At 38.7% G+C, this 24,698-nt stretch overlaps 1 protein-coding gene across 2 annotated transcripts; it reads right to left on the bottom strand.

Moving 5' to 3' along the window:
- Positions 1-556: 556 nt before the first annotated feature.
- Positions 557-12,190, bottom strand: fndc5a (fibronectin type III domain containing 5a). 2 transcript variants are annotated; one of them, XM_077621781.1, is made up of 6 exons: positions 11,580-12,190; positions 5,965-6,080; positions 5,381-5,579; positions 4,703-4,792; positions 3,992-4,177; positions 557-3,120 (listed from the first exon to the last, which is right to left on the bottom strand). In XM_077621781.1, exons 1-5 carry the CDS (start codon positions 11,635-11,637, stop codon positions 4,038-4,040), a joined length of 603 nt encoding a protein of 200 aa, XP_077477907.1. In that variant the 5' UTR covers positions 11,638-12,190; the 3' UTR covers positions 557-3,120; positions 3,992-4,037. The 2 variants fall into 2 exon arrangements, with proteins under 2 accessions (XP_077477907.1, XP_077477906.1); XM_077621780.1 differs by having other exon boundaries at positions 559-3,120; positions 4,044-4,177; positions 11,580-12,188.
- Between the last annotated feature and the right edge of the window lie 12,508 nt (positions 12,191-24,698).

The raw sequence follows: 24,698 nt of genomic DNA, 5'->3' as shown, positions 1-24,698 counted from the left end.
ACACACTATTGCCGTTCAAGTTTTTAAATATGGCTATAATTACAAAATAAAATAAAGTGCAGAAAAGTGGATTATGAAATAAAACTGCAAAATAAATAAATAATGACTATATATATAATATCTTGGAGGATGAATAAAACAATAGTAAGCATACTCATGTTAAAATATAATCATTAGAAAATAAAGAGACCGTTATGGTAAAATACATTATACTTTAATTAAAAAAAGATTGCATAATAATACATATAACATTTTCAGAACTTTAATGGACACGTTTTATAGAAGGATACTACTATACTGATATATATATATATATATATATATATATATATATATATATATATATATATATATATATATATATATATATATATATATATATATATATACATACACACATAGACATAGACATACATATACACATATATTATGTATACTTACATACATGCTTACATATATATATATACACATATCTTTTTTCCCTCTGTATAAACAGCATGTATGTAAGTATACATAGTATATTTTGAACTGCCAATTATTTCTGTATATGCAGTGAGCGCTCATATCTGTAGGGGGCGCTCCAAAACCACAATATTTTTATCATTACACTGTCAAAACTGTTCTGCATTCAGGAGCCGAGACACTTATTTGGAGAAAATATTTCATACTTTTTATTTGAAGCAAACACAAGTCAGAATACACCGGATAGCTCATCATTGAAATTGTGTAACCTTGTGCACAATAGTTCATTAAACCATGCTAGCCCTCATTAAGCAACAACTGCTGTACACTTTACACCATTAATAGAAATGAGTTGGGTTTCATAAAGCAGTTTTTGTTTCTCAAAAAAGCTCTTTCATTGATTGGTCTCAATGCTGAAATTATTTCTAGTTTTATGGTGAACGGGTGTCAAGAAATGCAAACTGCTCAAGCCAAATACTAAATCGATACGGAATATAAATGAGCGATTGTGTAAAATCAAACCTGTCGCACTAGGACAACATAAAGCTTCCGCTATTATTATTCGGAATTAAGAGTCACATTTTTCTAACCACGCTAACAAGCTTACTGAAATTGAATATAGTGAGTTTCAAATATGAACAAATAGACTCCAATGCCAATGTGAGAATATATCATTGGTAGGAAAGGAAATCAAAATATGGATTACAATTGATATACAATATGGCTGCTTCATACCTGATTGCTGTCTTCTTCAATATTGGCTCAATTTTTTGCAGCCTTCTCTCTACCGAATTATTTTAAATGTATATACACATGAAATATTTCAGCCTTACTGTACACACATTACAACATTTGACCTCAAAATGGTTAATGACAGTCTATGAAATATGCATTTAATGTAAGATGAATCCAATTTTATTATGGCTAACCTTTCGATAACGACGCTGAATTCTTGAGTCGTGGCTTTATTGTTGGACATTAAGTGAAAAACTTATTGACCACGAGGAGACATTTGACTCAAGCGATGCACTAAGGCCGTCTCAGTGAATGACGATGTATCAATTTAACTATTCTACTTAAAAAAAATGCAACTACAGTAATCCCTCGAATATCGCGGTTAATGTAGACCGCGATAATCGAAAAATCGCAAATTAGGGTCACGCCTATTATAACATTTTTTTCCTTCAGTGCTAGTTTTAGTAGTAAAAGGGGCTTCCTCTTACGACTTTCTGACTGGATTTTCACATTTTTATCAACTTAAAAAAAAAATAATAATAATTAATAGCCGAAAAAAATCACAATGTAGTGAATTCGCGATAATCGAGGAATTACTGTACTTCCTACTGATTTTGTGTATTTATGCCATCTCTGAATAATCATTTTGAATTGAAAATATTCATGAGAAGCCCTTAAACCTCAATGAAATCTGTTCATGTCAGAAGTTTTTATGATCGAATGCTTTTGTCTACTGTTTAATAAGAGAAAGCACATCATAATTAGCATTCATCACCATGTGCGTTTATCGAAAACATTGCATGCCTACGCGTCACGTACGTCCGATCTTCTCTCGTCTCCACTTTCAGTATTTATTGCTCAAGGAATCTTCACTAGTGTCTCTACAAAGGCCACTTCTTTGGAGACCAATCCAAGCGTCTGTTCAAATTCATTATTTAGATCAGGCACACTGGGTCAAGTCCTTTTTACCCAGAATGCCGAGATAGCCATCACTCTCGAAGCGAAACGCCAAACTCGTTTATTTGTTATAAGCTCCTCCCCCTGTCAGGTTCACGTTGGATTTCCTAAAACGGGAAACGCGACTGGTCGCCGAACTTTCCGCCTGGATGAGGTGTAAAAAGTACCCCCAAAAACAGAAACGTTCTGGCAGTACATTGCGTGACCAAAAGTACGCCGGATGGCTAAATTATTCAGGCTTGCAGAATGTGAGGACAACAGGGGTGTCAAACTCAGTTTGCTTCACGCCAACTGGATCTCACGTTGATTTTTAGCCACGGTAATTCATTGGCTGGCTTTTTTTGCTCATTTTAGGGCATATTCGATACTTCCTGTTGGTTTTGTGGCATTTTGAAGGTTCCTCATTCACTCATTGGCTGTCAATGGCGTTTTTCCGGCATCCGTGTGCGAGAAATGAATGCATGTGATTCTGTATGTACAGCGTAAATGAAGAACAAAGCGCCTGTCAGGCAGAACAAGCTCAAACCGGACCCCCTAGCGACACCCCTGATCTAGAAAATGGGATTAAATCCCAGCTCAGCGGAGTATTTAAACGCAGCTGAGGACGGCACACAAATCAGGAGGCAATTAAGACAGAAAAGAAAGCGGGAGAGCGAATGAAAAGGTCCGCTTTTTGTCCTGCGGGTTGCTTTATCGGCGCCGCGTCCTCCGCCAGGACCGCTTTGGCCCCGATCCGAGCCTCCCACGCGGCACGTTGCTTGTCAAACAAGGCCGATCTGCTCAATTCTCACTGCGGCAGCTCCTCGGTGGTCTTTTTAGGCCGGCCGAGTGCTCGAAAGGAGGCTTAAGCACCCCTGGCGAGCGTGTTTGCCAAAAAAAAAAGGCCGGCAAGTCTCCAGTGCGGGGAGAAGACGCTCACACTTCAATGATGTTGACCGACGGCTGTCTATTGTTGTTCTTGGAGAGCTGGAGGGTAGAGAAGGGGGCGGGGCTTAGTTAGGTGTGGATACTCTATGGTCAAGCTTTAAATCTTATTTTACTTGTGAAATGACAATTAAGGCATTTAATTCTTGGGAATGAGGATGCCATTGTACTGGATTTAGTTGTAACAAAGTCAATTGTTTGTTCACCGCTTTTCCAGGGTCACGGGGTGCCGGAGCCTATCTCAGCTGACTTTACTTTCCATGTTTTTAGCCACTTTTATACCTACTTAATTATGTGACCACTTATTCAAATTGACTACTTATCTATGTTGACTACCACTTATTTATTAAGTTGACTACTTATTTATTGATTATTAATTTATTATTAGTATCATTAATTGATGACTTATCTGTTCATTTGTTTGCTTGTTGTTTTTTGTTTTCCCCTACTTATTTTGTTTGTTGACTACCTATTATGTTGACAACTTATTTATGACTTGTATTTTATTATTATTTATTGATTATTTATTTATTATTAGTATTATTAATTGATTACTTATCTGTTCATTTTTTTGCCTATTGTTTTTGTGTTTTCCCCTTCTTTTTTATGTTGTTGACTACTTATTATGTTGATGACTTATTTATTTATGACTTGTATTTGATTATTTATTATTTATATTTGTCTGTTTGTTTCTTGTTGTTATCTGTGCACTTCAAGGTAAAGCTTTAAATCTCATTATACTTGTATCATGACAATAACATTATTCAATTCAATTCACAATCGGATAGGCTCAGGCACCCCCTGCGACCCTCTTTGGTACAGAATAGGAAGGAATGAATCACTAATGTTGTATTGGTTGATTGAAATGACCGTGAATAGTCACTTTGCGGATTTTTGGGGCACCCCCATTCACCTGCCCGATGCCGTCCAGGGAGGGGAGGCGCCTAGGGGGAGGAGCTTTATACCTTACTGCGCAAGAGCCCCCCCGTCGGGTGTTCGGGAGTGCTGCACTCTGATGAGTTTTTGGCTTTATCCTTGTTGTTGTTGGGCTCGTTGTCTTTGATGATGTCATACTGGCGGCAGAAAAGCGCTATCACGCCTAGAAAGAGGCAAGGGCGTCAACACGAGAAATTTGACGGTAGATGATGTCGATCTACAGTGGCACCTCTACTTATGAATGCTTCTACTTACAAATGCTTCTACTTACGAATGCCTCTACTTATGAATGCTTCTACTTACAAATGTTTCTACTTACAAATGCTTCTACTTACGAATGCCTCTACTTATGAATGTTTCTACTTACAAATGCTTCTACTTACGAATGCCTCTACTTATGAATGCCTCTACTTACAAAATTTTCAGGTTACGAAATCCACTGCATGCAAAACACTGTTCCAATATATGAAAAAATTTTCCGTACAAAATTGGGACACTTTTAAAGGGTTTAGGTGGTCATTTTTTTGAGGCATTTGGGACCAATTAGAGAATTTACAACAACAACAAAAATGCTGCTCTATTTATGAAAAATCCAAGTTTTGAAACTAATTCTGGAACCAATGAATTTTGTAAGTAGAAGTATCACTGTATATCATCTCTATAAATGTATAGTATATTAATCACTCACCTGCCCACATGATAAGCACCACCACAATGATGATGAGTTCTCCTGCTCTCAGCTGGTTGTTTTGGCCCACCTCCTCCATCGTTACTTCGTCTGTGAGAGTGAGAAGGCAATACATATAGCACTTGTCAGGGAATCCCCCCAGGTGCTTTGTGCTCTGCCAAATGCTTGTCATTTCTAGTAGAGTGGGACCTCTAATTAACAATGTCTCCACTTTCGCAGGTTACGAAAAGCCTGGATTGGAATGTTTTGTCTCAGAATACAAAAGAAATAATTCATGTTACGAAATGCAAATTCTCAACAATGAAGAAAAAACAATCAAACGCAAATACCCTTACTGTATTAGTTTTAAATTGCCATGATAGAGTTGCGCTCCCATTGGCTCTCTCATTGGGTAGGATAGTTTTTCCAACATCTTTATTTTTCATTTTTGGGCCTTGGTTCTTGGAGCTCATAATTTTAAGTTATTGAGTTGTGTGTTTCTCGTGCGCCGCCCCAAATAGATTGCACCCTGTGCACTGGCCCACATTGCCCGTAGCCAAAACCGGCCCTTCAACACTGGACAAAGAATGCTTCCCCTGACCGGCGTGGAGCACCCGGTTGTGAAATTTCATTTCACGCTTTGCATCCCCATTGACGGCTAAAAAAAGACACATTCTTTGCACGGCTTCATGGTTTTACCTTTATCCTTAGAAGCCCGAGTCTCTGCCTCCTTTGGCGTTCGGAAGCGTAACGGTTCGCTTTGCGGACTGGTTCCGAACATGCTGATGGATTGGACGTGAACAATGTAGTCCGTTTCCTCCTCCAAATCCCATAATGCACAGGAGCGCGTGGTGGTGTTGACTTCCTGGATGAATCGGAGCATACGCACGGCTTTTTTCTGTCGATGCATAACACAAGAGAATTTTGTAGTAGATCAACCCACACACATACACATACACTTTCAAGTCTAAATTATACTACAAATTGATAATATACACACGGGCTAAAGTGCTAACTGGCAAAAATAATTGCAACGTTTGACAGACATGCCTACTTTACTATACTGTGATTGTGTGGCTAAATCAGGGGTGTCAAACTCAAGGCTCAGGGGCCAGATATGGCCCCCCACCTCCTTCAACGGGGCCCGCTAGATCTTTTAAAAACCACTTATAACTGATTTCTAATGCAAATTCTATGGCAAATTTGTCAGAAAACAAACTGTGATGCTTAGAATGTTAAATGTAAAATTTGTCAGGCAATTTCCTAACTTGCATTTGAATCACCTGCTGCGTGATGGCAAAGCCAATGACCGGCTCTCCCTCGTGGATGTCCCATGTCACCAAAGCAGAGTTAGCCTTCACCGCATTGATGGTAACGTTGACAGGGGGGGACAGGGTATCTGTTAAAAGACAGGGAAAAGTCTGGTTTTTCAACTTTGATTGTTGACTGCTGTAGACTCGACCACATTTATGATGGTAAACAACAGCCATTCCAAAGTCAAGTCAAAAGCCTTTATTGTCATTATACAACAACTGCGTATAACAAAATTAGTGGTACTACTCCACAAAATGCGTGTTTCCCAGTAAAAAAATAAATACATAATTTAAAAAGTCACATCCGGGCATTTTCTGGTCTTTTTTTGCATACATTCATCCATCTGCATTTATATTTCATACACAATTGCTATACTTTTTGCATGTCATTTTGATAAAAATGTCAAATATGCTTTTATGTAGAATTTCGTGAGTGGAGGTAGCACTGTACTTTGCTTTTGCTTACTTAGTATTTGACCTGTACGCTGAAGCGATCTAAAAGGACTATCCAAGTCCCAGATCAAACACATTATTGGGCTCTTTCATTCTGTCTATTTCGTGCTCTCATCTGGAAAGACACACGGCGAGTTAACCTTTGAGTCCTCCCGGGCAGCGCCACTCCAACGGGGACCCCATGGAATATTAAAGGCCAACTCCGTAGATTCACTATCGCCCCCCTGCAGATTTGAGATTTATTTCTTTTTCTCTCTCTCATCCAAAAGCAACGCACGACAGCCAGAAATATTGCTGCTGGAAGCCTTAATAACAAAACTGTCAGTTGCAATGTCCCCCTCCAAAGTTTTAATAAAACAAACCCTGGCTAGATCCATTCAGTATTTTACTTTGAGTTCTTTTACTTAGCTGGGATAGGCTCCAGCACCCCCCCTGTGATTTGTTAGAAAGCTAACAACACTTGTTTGCACAAATTAGAGCAATCACTTGAGGTGATGGCAAACATGGTCATTTCTGTAGAAGGAAATGGACAATAAAAGTTGATCAAAGCCAATAAATATGTGTAATATATAATTAAGATGGAGTGGAGCGCTCGCCAAAAAGAGTCGTGAAAATCGAAGCAATAATTCCGGCCCCAAGTTGATGGTTGTGAATATTGTTTTACGTGGCGGCTAATTCCCTCTTGCTAGCTTGTTATTGAGCGCGCGTGTTGTGTAGCCGCTTTGGGCTTTGACACACATCCAGTGCAAAAGGCCGCTCGCCTCATCTATATTTAATGTGCCATGATAGAACCATCAAGGTTTTATGGCTCAGAGATTGCCTTTATGTGTGTCAAAACAGACATTGGCGCACACACAAGTACACAATTACCCACACAAAAGCCACCGTGATCTTCTGAAGGCAAAAGACTGCAAACACGGTGCGTTCGAGGGCTTTGTTTAGACGATTAAATATTAGGTGAAGAATTGAAATATGCCACATAACGCCAAATGCTTGCATACTAAGTCCTTTAGTGCAATGTAGTACTATTAGGAATGTATACAGTGACACCTCGAATATCACGGTTAGTGTAAAGCGGACGTGGCCGCGATAAACGAAAAACCGCATAGTAGGATCATCCCCATAATTTCTATCACAATAGACATGTTTTTGCGCCTATACAGAAATAGTAAGAAAGTACAATTATCAAAAAGTGTATATTTGTTCAATATTATAGCTGTAAGCATATAAAGACTGTAATGTAAGAATATCGAAATATATATATATTCAAGAATATTGAAATATAATGTATATAAATGCACATTATATTTAAACATTCCTACATTACAGTCTTTTGATATGCTTACAGCTATAATATTTAACAAATACACACTTTTTGATCATTTTCATTATAGCATATCAAAAGACTGTAATGTAAGAATGTGGAAATATAATGTATATATATATATATATATATATATGTATGTATATACATTAGATTTACTGCACAGTGCAAATAGTTCCTCTCCAGTTGATATAAATAACAAAAAAATGTTTTAGTCCAAGTCCTTTGCCTTAGATATTGCCCCTGTGATTGGCAAGGTGTCTCCCGCCTATTTTATTTGTATTTTTTTTAATTTACACTTCTGGCTTACTCTGTACCTTGCAACAGACATCAAATCCATTTGAACTGAATAATCATTGTTTTGGATAGATGTTCAATATATACATTTTTAAAAATGAGAATTCATAAACACACTTTAAAAACCCGATTTTTTTTACTCGATTGCAATCGTGGACGAAATAGGTAGACGATCTTCCTTTTTACTGGGTCGTTCTCCCTTGAGTTACATACTGACAGGTTTATGAGGAAGGGGGTTGCGTACATGATAGAGGGGAACAAGTGGCCACATTAACGCGGACATCCATCAATATGAATCCAATTAAATCTCCCAAGAGACACGGTCACATAAAGTGCACTCCCGGAAGATATAGTTTGTATACGACGGCGCAAAGATCATCAAGAATTTTTATTTACAAAAATCAGTCCTCACGTACTTGGACCTCCAACACGAAATCTGCTATTTCTTTCTATTTTCTCACCAAGAATGCATAAATTCTAAAAAAAAATGGACAGATTTATTTATTTTCCAAGCCTCGTAAGTGTAAAAACAAAAACATTTCATTCTGTATCTACAGCGTAAATGAGCTACAAAGTCCCTGACAGGCAGAACCACCTCATTGGCTAAATCGGACCCCCCTAGTGGACCTCTAAACGCTAATGTGTAATAGTAAGCAAGTCTGTAAAAAGCCCTACGATACAGCAGGCCTGAGTCATTCATTATTTGTGCTGAACTGCATTATTGAAGCTAAGTTTAAATAACGTGACGGACAACTGACTGACAAGTTAGCATCAGATCATAGCGTAGCGCTCAAGTACAAGGTCATGACTCCATTTATGTCCGCCTCAGTGAGGCGGCAACTCGGGGAGTTTTTTTTTATGTGAGTGGAGTGTCAGGCAAATGTTACAAACGGTCTTTGTGGGAATTTGAAAGGACATTTTCAAAATGTCCTCTTATCTCTCCTCTGCTTTGATTGAGCTCGGCGGGCGGTAATTAGCGGGCACGGCGAAGGGAGGGGAGATCTTAGTTATGCTAAGGACTAGATGACGTCAAGGGGTTCGGTTTCAGATCCACGATTTTGAAAAAGAAAGCTAAAAATATTCGGTTTTTTACTCCCAAGACATTTTTTTGCAAACTATTCCGACTAAAAAGCTTGAATTTGTCCAACTAAATGTTTACTGAGCGCTAACATGTTTAATCCTTTATAGCAAGGGTGTTGGTTTGCGGGCCACTTTAACGTCAACTTGATTTCACGTGGGCCGGACCATTTTAGATATAATATTTAGATTTTTTTTAAATAAATGGATTATAAGAACTGGATTAAAAGCCCTGAATATTCAGTTTTTTTTTAACAGATCTAAAACAATGTTTATTTTAGCTTTTTTAAATATATTTTTAGATTTTACAAAATGATTTTTGAACTAAAAACACAGAAAAAAATGATTAAAAAATTACAATTATTGATTTAAAAGGGGGAAAATCAGGAAATGTAATATACATCTGTACTCTTCATTTTAATTTGATCCTAAAACAGAAAGTCTGCACTCATGGTTTACTTTCCAGGGCCACACAAAATGATGCGGCGGGCCAGATTTGGCCCCCGGGCCACCACTTTGACACATGCGCTTTATACTATACGTGCTTATTCATACTCTTCTCTATTTACGCATGCCTCTACTTAAAAATATTAAGGTTACGAAAAGCGTCAATGGGAAAATTTGGTTGCACAATACCAAAGAAATTCAAGTTAGGTTCAGTTCTTTGGTATTCGTCATTTTAAGTTGTGTGTTTATGTGCGTATTTTGTTAGTTTTATTTTTTTTCTTCTTTCATACAAAATTGGTAGACTTGGGTCTTTTTAAGGGCATTTTGTTGGTAGTATAACGAGGACCTAAAAATTGACATCTGTGTCTCTACTTACCCATAAGTACCCAAAGACGATAATAAAGACCAGGACCAGAACTGAGACCAGGACTGAGACTTGATCACCTTCCCCTGTACGACGCAAGTGGAACAAAAATCTTTCCTCGGGCTGTCAAGACTGCTTTAATTGAACCCTTTACAAAAACAAAAGGAAAAGCCTGAAGCCATTTTGGCTCTGTTCTTCCGCCTTCAATCGGTTGAATGATTAATTGTTTTTGTTTTTTTGATCCTGTTTTGGGGAAACAGCCCAGGGAAAATTGCCCGCGAGGATTTATAGACTCATTGAGAGTTAGGGAGTCAATTTCCATTTTAAATGGAAACATTACCTCTCCTTTCCCAGGTTCAACCAGCTGTTTACGAGTCACCATAAACAAAGACGCCATAAAGACGTCAGCACGGTGTAAATATTACATTCCCACTCCCTGTAGGCAGACCCGCACTCAGGGTTATTACATCAATGGTTCTTGGTGTTTGGAGTGCTTGTTGCCCCCCCCCCCAAAAAAATCACCACCCTCTCTTTCACGCTATTTACGAGCTAGTTAAATCCAAATATTTTGTCACGGACATTTTGCACGTCATTGACCCTCTGTCTCCTAAACGTACGAAAACCAATAAACAATGCTTAAAGAGAGGAAGACATTTTCAATGTCGTAACAACAACAAAAACATGAAGTGAATCGCCTGTAGACAAACAAAACATTTACAGCTATGCACCATTTAGAGCACATGAGTCAAAGTGGCGGCCCGGGGGCCAAATCTGGCCCGCTGCATCATTTTGTGTGGCCCAGGAAAGTAAATCATGAGTGCTGACTTTCTGTTTTAGCATCAAATTAAAATGAAGAGTATAGATGTATATTAAATTTCCTGATTTTCCCCTTTTTAAAATCAATAATTGAAATTTTTTAATCATTTTTTTCCCGTGTTTTTAGTTTAAAAAATTAACGTGGCCCACGAACCAACCCGAGTCTGACACCCCTGATTTAGAGAGTTCAATCAGCCTATCATGAACGTTTTTGCAATTTGAGAGGTAGCGGAATTACCCGAAAAAAGCATAACTTGTTGATAGATAAAAGGCATTTCTTACAGAAAATTGAATTTATTTCTCTGTGGTGGTGACAGCTCTTCCCTGCTACTACTATTATTCTTCCAACATTTGCACTTTTATTTGCATCATTTCCAGACAAAGTCAAACAGTGAAGAATAGTCAATAGAATTGAAACCTAACGGACCCACTCAATCCATTTTTTACTCCTCTTTTACAATTTTGCATGGCTTTTACAAACGGCCGATCTGGAACACGCCACTGAGGGCGCACACACCCACGCGCACACGCTATATCATATATATATAAACGTCATTTACGGTTCTTCTACAGCCCACTGAAGCTATAGGCCATCAAAATGCAGTCCACAATTGGGGCAAATGCACGCTGCTCTCAAAAATGTCAAGCCAATGCTTTCCCACAGGTTCCAAACACAATGCAACCCGTTTTCCCCTCCACATATCCACCCACCCATCCACAACACCCATCCGTCCATCCATTCCCGACAACCGTCAAATGTCACGCACACACGGCTGCGCTAACCCAATTAATGGATCATAAACTTACCCGCCGAGACCCCCGAGACGCCAAAACAGCCGAGAACGAAGAGGAAAAAGCGCTCCATCTTTCTCTAAGCGGACGTACCCCGGCTCCCATTTCAGTCCCCCCGCCGAGGAGGCGCTCCGGTCGGCGTGTCCGACCCCCCCCTCCCCCGAGCGAGAGCAGCCGGCGGTCCCGCTGGCTTCTTCCTCATTCAACACGCCGCAGAAGCAACATCGCGCTTCCTCTCTTATCTTCTTCTTCTTCTGTGGAGCTCCAAAAGAAGTCTCGACGTGCACCTGATGATGATGATGATGATGGCGACGATGAGGAGGACGATGCCGCCGGCGCCGCTGCTGCAGAGTGAAAACGTGCTGCCCGTTGTATACGAGAGCCACTTCCTGCCGGAATAGCCGCTTTATTCCAGCAGTTGAGAGCCACTCTCCGCTGCTGAAGTTCACCTTCTCCCAATGAAATTCACATCTTGAAACCCATTCCAACGATTTTTGGGAACAGCAACATCACATTTCTGGATTCAAACATCCATGAGAAGCATTTTGTTATTTTTTTTTGGTACCCAGGCTGATTCACTCACTGGCTCTTTCTTCTCCCTCCTTCTGTTGCTCCACAATCTTTAAAAAAACATCACTGCCCACTCACATTAAATATGCATGCAAACCCACGCTCCGTTTCCACAGCGCCGCTTTGAAGAGTTTTCATCCCCCACTTGAAAATATCCTTAGTTTATCACCCCCCCGCCAAAAAAAAAATCCAAACAAGTATCTACACAATTGAAGCCGCTTTCATACTTTCAGAGGCCTTATCTACGCTGGAAAAGTTTTCTTACCGTACCTGAACTTCCATTCCATCCTTTTTAAGAAGAATGTGATAAAGTGAAATGGAGGGGGGGGGGGGTCTTCTCAGTGGTCTGTATCCGTGCTGCTGCCGCTCCAAGAAATGTTTTTCACGTGCTGCCCTCCGCCTCAATTCATAGCCTGCCGCCTGTGACGTGCAAGCGGCGGACATCATTATCGTCTCGCTCTCCTTCTGTCACACTTTGGGTGAGCGTGGTGGGTTGTGTACACAACAACAACAACAACAACGACAACAACAACAACAACAACAACAACAAGTCAATAAAAGCATCAACAATGCAAAGCAAAGCACCTAGGATGGTCGTCTAACCCTGAGTCAGCAGAAATACTGCATTCTCCACCTGGTCATGATAGCATTTAAATAGCGCTTATCCTCACAAGGTTCACGGAGGTGCTGGAGCCTTTCCCAGCTAACTACCCAGCCAATTGCAGGGCACAAGGAGACGGACAACCAATCATAGATAGGGACGATTTAGCATCCAATTAGCCTAGCATGCATGTTTTGAGGATGTGGGAGGAAACCAGAGTACCTGGAGAAATCCCATGCAAAGAACATGCAAACTCCACACAAAAAAACTCCAGACCTGGGATCGAACCCTCGATCTCTGAACCATGAAGCCAACTCGCCAACCACTCATCCACTGGGTCAACCTATTATTCAAAATACACAGTATTTTTTTATATTAGCAATGAGACACATTTTTATGAACTTACAAAAAAAATTGTAATTAACAATAAATACTTTGCCCCAGAAAAAAAATCAATGTCGTGAGGCCGCGATAATCGAGGGATTACTGTAGTCAATACGTACATGGAAATGTAAGCGGCGCTCTATTTGTGACTTGACACCGGCTAATGAGAGTCACGAAGTGAAGGTGAGGCCAAACATTGTGTCCGTCCGTCCGTCCTTGACTTCTTCAAAGACAATTATCTCCGTTTCATCTCCCCTTCATTAGAGGCCACGTTTGATCCCATAAGTGAGGCATTCAAACACCTGCTGTAAGCGCCGTACATTTGGCGGGATATAACAGCGAGCCAGATTATTATTATTCGCAGCAATCGTGACCAAATGATGACCAGGAGTTTTCCGCTCATTTGAGCGCTAACGATAAAAGGTGACATTAAATCTCAATTCAATAGAATTGAATGGGGATTTTTTTTTTTTACTGTTTCAGCAGTGGCGCAAATGAACAATAACATTCGGACTTTTGTGAGGTTTGTAACAGCGGGAAAGTAGCAGAGAAACATTTCTGTCTTTGGCAGGTTTATTGCAAGAGTTCAACAGGTTACTGTCAGCCGTAAACTAACGTTGACTCCCCACTTTTTCTGGTCTGGGGGACCCACAAACATCTTTCACCACCAAGACAAAGATTAACAACACATCTAAACACTGAAAGGCAGTATTACATTATTTTCTTTGGTGCAATTTACCTAAAAATGTTGGGTTATCGTAAAAATATACATATATTTTTTTACTATACTGGTTCTTTTCTACTTTTTACCATGACTTGTTGCTTCATAACCTGCCCTATTTGTATGGCTGATTGGCCGCCGTTGACTTGATTAGATTAGATAACTTTATTCATCCCGTATTCGGGAAATTTCACTGTAGCAAGAGGGTGAGAATACAGACACAGTAAAAGAAATTGTAGACATAAATAAATAGGTCAGAAATAAGTTAATAAATAAATACATTAAAAAAAACACAATAAATAAATAAATAATTAATATAAAATGAATATATAAATAATGATAATAAAATAAATATAAAAAAGATAAAAAAATATACAAAATATAAAAAATACAAATATATATAAATAAATATGTAAAAAATATAAAACATAAAAAATATATAAACAATATAAAAATATAAAAAAATATAACAAATCTAAAAACATATAAAAAATATTTTAAACAAAAATAACAATGATAGATGTCCAATCCATCTGAACTGGCAATCTGGTGCCCAACCAACTTTTCCTGTTGTAATGGTTTGGACATCTACTCATGACAAATTCCTTTAAATTCACGGCAGTCGGACAAAAAGGGGCAAATGATTCCACATGTATCGGTCGTCGATGGCACTAAAAGTGTATATACAAGAAGAAAAAAATGTACTACTCAATGGCGTAACGCATTTTGCTCACAAAGGCAAAGACGTGCACTCTTTGTTGTCATTTGTCCTAAAAATAGGTGGAACGCTCCGCTAAGCGTCGAGTGGAGGTTGCCAAGGCTGTTTAGTGGCATTCTGTTGGGTTAATCGTGTGCAAAACGTCATTGGCCATATGTTGGGATAATGTGGGTAACTATCCCATCCTACCCTTCATTTGTATCCCTACAAATAACAGCTGTCACGAGATTGCTTTTATTTGTAGCTAGAATTCGGAATGTGTATATAAAATTTGGGTTGCGTATACCTTGCTACGGCACCCTGTTGTATTGAGCGTCTATTTAATATGCAAAAAAAAATCCAATCTTTTTGGAGTGTGGCAGCTTCTCACATTTGGAACAAAACCAAACAAAATCTGTCGCCATTTGTGATTTGCCATGAACTAATCTTCACTTGAAAAATGGAAGGTGTCATCTTGCAAATCCAGATGACTCGCAAGGTTAAGTAAAACACTCATTCTAAGCTTCACTTATGCCCGTATCGATTATCCCCATGCTTGAAATGAAGTATTATACATAGAATTGTCTGCCTGGCAGGTCATATAGAGGTGAGCGCACTATACAAAAGGTTCTTTTTATTTTTTATTTTTCGGTTTGGAGTGGAAGTAGCGATAGAAAATATTTGAAAATGAGGATAAGATCGCCATGGCTTATACCAGGGGTGTCAAATGTACCACCCTAGAAGTTGTAATGTCTTTTTTTTGTGCATTCATACTGTACGTACAGAATCAAATGATTTTATTTTTATTCCCATTGGCGGAATTGTTGTCAGTTGTGTGGTCGAATGCGAGCTATTTTCTCAATTTTCTCTCATTGTTTTCTTTTTTTTTTGTCCTTCGCAGTTAAAAAAGCACCGTCAGGGAGTTGACAAGAAACCGTAAAATGGCCCGAAAGCAAAAAGAAGTCATCTGGGAATGCAACAAAACCAGCGGAAAAAAAAGCAGTGCAAAAAGAAGAACCTGGAAATTCCACCAAAACCATTAAGAAAGGATCCAAAATCTACAGAACGAACGAAATAACCTGTAAGTACCCTAAAATTACGTTAATTCCTCACATGTTATGGTAACTAGTCGCGTACGCACATTCGTCATTGCCATTGACGGCGCTAGATGTCCTATCCATTTTAATTGGGAGGAACAAATGAGCAAAGTAAGTCCAAAAGACAGAAAAAGAGGGAAAATATTTGGCAAATTTCACTCTTTCAATGAATGTTTGTCCGCGACTGACCGGCGACCAGTCGTAAGCCTATCCTCGACCCTCCCTTTCCAGTCCCCCGTCCCGAAGCTCAACGCTCTGATCGATTGCCTTCCGACATCACAATCGTTTTCCCCGCTTCGTTTGAGACGTCTTTGTGTATCGTCTTCCTCGCTCGGTTATCTCACTCGGCATCTCCAAACGCTTTCGACGCCACGCTATTTATTTCCTTCCTCGCCACGCTCGGGAAAACGTCCGCGGCGAGGCCGAGACGGGGAGATTTAGAGCGGCTTTTCGGGTCACGGCCACTCGGCCCGTTCTCGGCGGGTGGTCAGTCCGGCTCGATAATGAGCGCCATGAATCAAGGCGGGAATGAGACAGGCGCTGGATTCAGCACCACGGTCAGCACTTCTGCCTTTAACTAACCTTGCTGGCGCGAGACTCTCGACTAAGCCGCCAATAAAACTCCAGCGTGGGCTGTTGGTGTTGTAGCCGCCCTCTTCTCACGTTTGCCACCGTCAAAGGATTGGATTTGGCCAAATAGTTACGCTCGCGGGGCGAATAGCTCGCTACTCCGTAACGGGAGGCCATTTGATCGCTGTTGTTTTGCTATATGTTAAAGTAATATGTCTTCCCACAAAGAATGCGCCCGATTGACAACATTTTTACACGTTAAAAAAAAAAAAAAAATTCCTCCTACTTAATGGCTATTCAAAAGTTGCGACCTTTAACCTCTGACTGTAAACGCTTCACTCTGCATGCAAAATATGGGGAAATCATCCAATAGAAGAGGCAATCTTTGGAAATAATTCATCATTTTGACTCCACTCAGATTTGTCCTAATAGCATCATTGAATTACAAGAATTAATTGAGGACAAATGGAGTCTTCCGTCTTCCAAGAGCATGACTTCAAGTACACTTTCAATGTTATAGCCCAGCATATTAATCATTCATAGAAGCCCTATTGCCCACACATCCTGGCCCGGCTCATGCCAGATTGTCGCTCTAAATATAGATCCAATCCGTCCCCCCCTCCCCCCAGCCCCTCACCCGTCACCCCATTCTGTCTCCCTCCCCCTGCCAGCAGCCTTACACGTATGCTAACATTGCCGGATTTTGTCATGCTAGCACATTCAAAGGCGCTTATTCAGCAGCAATTGGACGATTCAACGGGAAGCCAAACCGAAAGACTGCCCGGCTCTACCGTACTCGTTTTAACCCTCGGTACGGTATGTCGTATAATTATAGCGCCGTGGACAATATGGGGTCCTTTCCATTTACAGGAGGGACAAAAATAGCCCGATAAATTATTTATGAACTGAAGCGAAATGCCATGTTGAAGCTAATCGTGCATGGGTGGGAAGAAGTCAATTCTCTCAGTTGAACTAAAAGATGAACACAAAGATTTACGTGAGAAAGCGTGTTGAATATTAATGCCCTTACATAAATTTCAGCAATCTGAATCCAGTCCCATTTTTTCAGTGTTTTTCTTTCCCGTTAGTCAGTGCGAATGGCGGAGCTTGATCGCTAATACGAGAGGAGTATATACTACTTCTCTTTGGAAATTGGTCTTGCGTTATCCTATTGTGAGGACATTTGTGTGCATCATTTTGGGAATATTTTGAAGGGAATACAAAAGCAAACTACCGTCGATAGGTTGCATCAGAAAGTCAGGGTGGAGGCGGGGCTAATAGAGCCAAGACAAAAGGTATAACAAATTTAAGACAAATTAGAATTACGTTGTGTAAAGTTAGATTAAACTTATTTTTGAGTGTGTCTGCATTGTAATCCAAGTTCATTTCAATTTGTTTATGTTATGTTACGAGCGCGTTGCCGTGCAACAGGTTCTGTAGGCATTTATTAACATTTTTTTCCACATAACTATAGCCAAAAAAAAGCTTAACTTGGTTGTCAGAGACAGAGAAAAAAAAGACATATATTATTAATAACTCACACTTATTAGTACTATTTAAGTAAGTACAGTGGTACCTCGACATACGATCTTACGGATGCCACAGATGGATCTTTTTCTTTTTTTTGTCCTGAAAGTGACTGCCAATTCCGAATACTTTCAACTACGGCATCTCCATCACAATTGGAAATGTGAAATAATCCATCTGGTGTGTCAGGCAAACAAATTCATTTAAAGGCTGCCAAAACAACAATTGCAATTCTTTGTATATTCTGGCAACAATTCCGAAAAACTATTCTAAAAAGTCGCTTCCTTTGAAGGCTTCGGCCAACGTCTTCTGGCAACTTTGCACTCATTAGCAAGCTAAGCGTTTTTTCGTCCACATGGCACGCAACAAAATGCGCTCATCACAGCATAATTCATGGAAAATAGCTCATATTAGAAACGGCGGCGCAAGCTAAGCGGATTTATTTACCATCAAGGCAAACGGCTGAGCGCAAATCTTCGGTTCCCACTGTTTATATCACTCAAGCTAAATTGAAAGTGAGCACTTTTGCATTGACAAACACGAGAATGGCGCCAGTTTTCTCATTTCAGTCTCAGCAGGAAGACACAATTGTTTTCTCTTCCTCGCAAATGCTACCTCGGAGGCAGCGCTAAAAGTTGGAGCAAACTTCAATTTTTCATCGCAAAGCCTTGATAAAAAAGATGCAAATTGAGACCATCTGTTCAATGGAGGGAGAATGGCAGAACTTGATTTTTTTTAAATTCCAGAACACATTTTTAGATGCCTAAAATTAACATAAGGCATTTCACATTCACTCGAACCCGTATTTTTGATCAGACGCTTTTGGGTGTGAATGTATATGTTAGGGATGTGCCGATCACCTATTTGCCGATAGATGCTTTCTTTTGTCATTTCACCGTTTTTAAAGTAGAAAACGTCTCTGAATTCTTTTGAAAACATTTTTACGCTGCTGCTAATCCATGAGGGTCATAGTATCAATAAAATTATATTATATTATATTAGATAACTTTATTCATCCTGTATTGAGGAAATTTCACTGTCACAGTAGCAAGGGGGTGAGAATACAGACACAGGAAAAGACATTGTAGACATAAATAAATAGGTCATAAAGAAGTTAATAAATAAATAAATGAATAAATAAATAAATATATACATAAATAAATAAATAAGTGTGTTGCTGAAATATAAATATACATACGCATATAGTTAATAAATAAATGAATAAATACATAAATATATACATAAATACATAAATGTATAAATAAGCATGTTGCTGAAATATATATATATATATACATACACATATAGTTAATAAATAAATAAATGAATAAATAAATAAAATATATACATAAATAAATAAGTACGTGTGTTGCTGAAATATATATATATACATATAGTTAATAAATAAATATATACATAAATAAATAAGCGTGTTGCAGAAGTATATATATATACACACACACACACACACATATATATATATATATATATATATATATATATATATATATATATATATATATATATATATATATATACATATAAATATACATATACGTAAATATTTGATTAACCTCCTATGACCATCACATTTTTGGCTACAATGTTAAATTTTGGACTACAATGGCCTGGCGTCATTTTTCTCAGAAATTGCATCATGTAAAAAGATAATTCTTTGTTTTTACTCTCATCAGGTTCCAACTAGCCTAAATAACAAAGAGAAAATAAAAATGCATGCCTTGCAAGACTTTGGGTCTTAAAACAGCACTAGAGTTAATGCCGACGTGACGCTCCTATTGGTGCGTTCGGGACTGACTCCCCTCACCATATTTTAGCTCAACGGTTAGCGTAAAAGCCACATGCACCCATCAAAAGAGCCACATGTAGCTCCCAAACCATAGGTTCCCTACCCCTGCACAATTGGGAACACGATTCGCCACATATACTTTAATACCCGTCACCAAAGAGCAGCACGTGGGTTTCACCTCCAACACTGTTTTTTTTGTTGAGTGGGTCAGAGCGTCTCCACAGGCCGGCCCGCCACCACAGATGGCTCATTAGTCAAGTCTTTGATCGAATCCTCTCCATAATTCCCATCCGACTGCCATCCTTCCATCTTCCTGTCAACACTCCACCACCTGCTCCCAAAAAAAAAGTCCCCAAACCAAAGTGCATGGAAACCAATGTCAAAACCATCGCTATTTCACAAAGTCTTTTATTTTTTTCTCTTTAAATGTCAGACTAAGAATCCAAAACATGATCGTACCATCGACGCCGTACGGTACATACACAAGTATCTTGAGCAAACAATAGAACCGTTAAAAGAAAACATTAGGCATTTAACATATTGCTTGGCACTGTAAAACCTTTTAGCGATGCCCTCGGGTTAGGCACACTAAAACGCTACAGCTTTTAATCCCGCTATAAATAGTTCATTAATTCAATTGAACGGCGGCGGCGATGTTTTCAGGCCAAACTATTTACGACGTGGAATTTTCAAGTTCGGGTTTCTCCAAAATTCCTGGATGAAGTACACAAGTACTTTGTAACTTTTTAATGGGACGGCGACAGGCGGCCAGAATCTATTCCAAGCGCTTAATGACGAGGACAAAGAGGTCCTTCCCTTACCTTAAGTACGGCGGTACTGCGGCAATTCATGGATTTCTTGTCATTTTATGACTTCCACGATATATTTATCTTCTATCGTTCCGTGCTCAATTACTAAAATGGAGGCCGTTATCGGTGCGTGCACAGAGGTGACCTACCTGCCACATTAATGAAACAATCTGCCACACGAACGTGGCGCGCTTTGATTCTACGGTAGCGTCGCACCTTGACTTTCCTGAACGATACTTGGCTCGTTCTATTTTGTTGACTTTTGGCTAGATTCTCACGTGAGTTGCGGGTTTGTCTTGTTTTTACTTTGTAAGCGAGTGCTGATGAAATGTCTGTGATTGAAACGAGTCCCCTGAGATGGGCTGCTTGATGGGCTAGCTCACATGTGTCAAAGTGGCGTCCCGGGGGCCAAATCTGGCCCGCCGCATCATTTTGTGCGGCCCGGGAAAGTAAATCATGAGTGCCGACTTTCTGTTTTAGGATTAAATTAAAATGGAGAGTATAGATGTATATTCAATTTCCTGATTTCCCCCTTTTAAATCAATCATTGTAATTTTTTAATCCATTTTTGTCTGTGTTTTTAGTTCAAAAATCATTTTGTAAAATCTAAAAATATATTTAAAAAAAGCTAAAATAAACATTGTTTTCCCATATTACGAAATGGCAAGCAGTACTTTGCTGCATTGGTGAAATGAAAATGTACCTCTTCTATGTTAGTATTCACCTCGGAAGTTGAGACCTCCCTCGTCGTATGTATAACTGTGGGAGGAGCCCAAATAAATCAAGTTCCAGGCCGAGTATAGTAAGGAGAAAGGACCCCTTGTAGAAATACCCAATCAAATATACCTAGTAAAGAATGCAATGTGACTCAAGGGATGGCTGGAATTTATTTCCAAGGCGCTGTTTGTTGGCTTAAGCAGAATGGACTTTTTCGCTAATTGGACAACAGCAGAATCAATACAAAACATATCCATTATCAATTTTTTAAACAAAATATCAACTCATTGAATTGTCAATGGTTAAGAAACGGCGTCGCTTCACCGGTGTTGTAAAAGCTCCTAAAAGCTCGGCTCCCTAAAACATGTCGGCTTCTCTTCAACTTCTTTGGCAAAGAAGAAGCTAATTAGCATTCAAAGAAATGTGAAGACACTAAATGAGTCCATTAGAAGAGGTGATAATACCGTGTTAATGGCTGAATCGTGCTACCCATCGACGCCTGCTGGGAACAGTTTGATGGGTTTCCACGGCGATGAGTGGGAGGGATACCCCAAGTCACTGTGAACCACGGTGGGTGGGATGGGGTCCCCAGAGAGTTCACTTCAGTTCAAAATCTTCATCTAGCGTCTATTCGCAATCAGAAAAAATATTCCCACTGAGGACCAGCTAACATCAAAGAATCAGTCGATGCTATGATAGAATTTTTTAATAGGCAGACTCATTGCTAATATCTGGTAATATGACCTTTTGACCTTTGAGGACGCCCCAGAAAATCGAACAGATATTTTTTTCACTCGCTAGGCTATTAGCTAGTAGCGATTCATCCATTACAACAAGCGTGTCAAACTCGCGGGCCGCAATAACATCAACTCGATTTAATGTGGGCCGGACCATTTTAGATATAATATTTAGATTTTTTTGTTTTTATTGGATTATAAGAACTGGATCAAAAGCCCTAAATATTCAGTTTTTTATAGATATAAAACTGTGTATTTGAACTTTTTTTCTTAGTAAGGGAAAACATCTAATAATCATTTGTTTTTCATTTCAAATGGAATTTTTTTTTTAAAATTATATTCAATATTAAAGTGGAAAACCGAAAATATTTTTATATATTTATTTTTAGATTTTACAAAATGCTTTTTGACCTAAAAACACCAAAAGAAAAAAATGGATAAAAAATTGCAATTATTGATTTAAAAAGGGGAAAATCAGGAAATATAATATACATCTATAATCTTCATTTGAATTTGATCCTAAAACAGAAAGTTGGCACTCTTGATTTACTTACTCGGGCCACACAAAATGATGCAGCGGGCCAGATTTGGCCCCCGGGCCGCCACTTTGACACCTGTGCATTACAAGGAGAGAGATTTGATGAAAGTAAACAGATTTATTATAATCCATATCTCATTGTCAGCGCTCTAATCTCGTCAAATGGAATCCCATCAAGCAAAAAAATCTTACTGTCGTCCATATCAAAGCCCATCAGACTTTGACAAATTTGGCCCGTTCGTTCACTTAGCGCCATCTTTGTATTACCCAGAGTGCATTTTGTCATTGGAAGACGTGAGGAAGGAAATGGATTTGTGACGGATGCCAAGCAAAGACGGCAACGAACAAAATTGCAATGAAACAATGGATGAGGGATGCGGATACAAAAAACGTAATAACGCTCCCCGTCATAAAGTTTAAAGCAAGCATCCCCTCTCTACACAGTTCATCTAACGGTCAAGTAGCAATTAGCATAGAGCGCTATGCCTGCAATCCTTTGGGGGCTTTATCTCCAAGCTACACGAGTAGCAACGTCGTAGTCAACGTTATTATCCGCTTTTATGTTTAGCAAGCATATCACTTGTTTGTGCTTAATCCAAAATAAAAGTTAGAGACTCACAGGTTTTTAAAAAAAATAGCCATGTTAATTAATTCACAATGCTGAAAGAAGTGAAATCTGCCATTTTTTACTGGCCTGTTTCGTTTAGAAATTATAAATATATTGCATACGCTACTTGTTTATTTTGATGGAATGTCCAGGATGTAATTCATTGCAAATTGCATATTGTAAATGATTACAACACGCTTATTTCTTTATATCTTTATTAATATATTTATTTATTTATTGATATTTTAATTTTTTAATTTTTTTTATTAAGGGCTATTTTATTTCATTAACCCAAAACACAATTAATTAATTAATTCATTTATTAACTTATTTATTAGCTATTTATTTATGTCTAAAATGTATTTTCTTTTAATTTATGTATATATATATATATTAGCAACATGCTTATTTATATATTTATTTATCTATTCATTTATTTATTTATGTATTTATTTATTTATTCATTTATTTATTTATTAACTTATTTATGACCTATTTATTTATGTCTACAATGTCTTTTCCTGTGTCTGTATTCTCACCCTCTTGCTACCGTGACAATGAAATTTCCCGAATACGGGATGAATAAAGTTATCTAATCTAATCTAATCTAATCTAATCTAATCTAATCTAATCTAATCTAATCTAATCTAATCTAATCTAATCTAATCTAATCTAATCTAATCTAATCTAATCTAATCTAATCTAATCTAATCTAATCTAATCTAATCTAATCTAATCTAATCTAATCTAATCTAATCTAATCTAATCTAATCTAATCTAATCTAATCTAATCTAATCTAATCTAATCTAATAAAATGTCTTGCACAATTTCCCAGAATTTTAGATTCAAGAATCCCTTTGACCATATGCTACATTATTTATACAATTTGACACCATTTGTCAGGTCAACATGTCATTTGATTGTAGGCCCGTTGATTTATTTCATGCCAGGCTTCCTCTCAAAAGTTGAGTGGAGACCACTGGCGCCCCCTGTTCAGCATGTAGAGTGGCACAAGTGGAACATGGCCTAATTGTGGGAAGCTGCCGTTGTGCGCACTTGCATTTTATTGCCCTTAATTACGTTTGCACCACTCTATATGTTAATTAGAGAGAAATTCATGCCAACATGGCAGTAAAAACATAGTAGATGAAGAACATGCAAATTCCCCACAGGAAGGGGATCAAACCTTTGACCTCACAACTGTGGGACCAAAGAGCTAACCACTTGTCCACCGGGTCGCCTACGATACTCAATGATATCTTTTCAGCTGTCTGCTGTTAGACAGAAAAATATCGTATCCAATCAGCCATTTCATGTCTCAATATGAATATGCCAACATCCATTTTTAATTCTTTGAGTAGATCTAAATTGATTGGCGTCGAGTCTAGTGGACTCTGTTTCAACTGGGTTCCTAACTTTTAACTCCGGGGCATATTTTAGAAAGTGGCAATGTGTAAAAGGGCTGCTTCATCATTCTCATACATTCTCCTCCTATTTCTCCTCCTCCTCCTCCTCCTCTTCTTCCCTCAAGGTGATGAACTTGAAACTATGGTCGGACATCAGCGCTCCAATATCTCGCTCATCTCTCCTCCTGACGAGCAAATATGCCTCATCAGCTGTCTTCGCCGCATTATTCGTTGGACGGATGGAAATGTGTGACACAACATTATAGTAAGTGCCTAAAGCCATCAGTACAGTTGTTTAAAAATGTTCATAAAAAGTACATGTTATATTCAAATATATAGAGGGGT

The sequence above is a fragment of the Stigmatopora argus genome, chromosome 15 (assembly GCF_051989625.1).
Source record: "Stigmatopora argus isolate UIUO_Sarg chromosome 15, RoL_Sarg_1.0, whole genome shotgun sequence".
Classification (NCBI taxonomy): Eukaryota; Metazoa; Chordata; class Actinopteri; order Syngnathiformes; family Syngnathidae; genus Stigmatopora; species Stigmatopora argus.
This window is presented reverse-complemented; position numbering and strand designations above follow the sequence as displayed.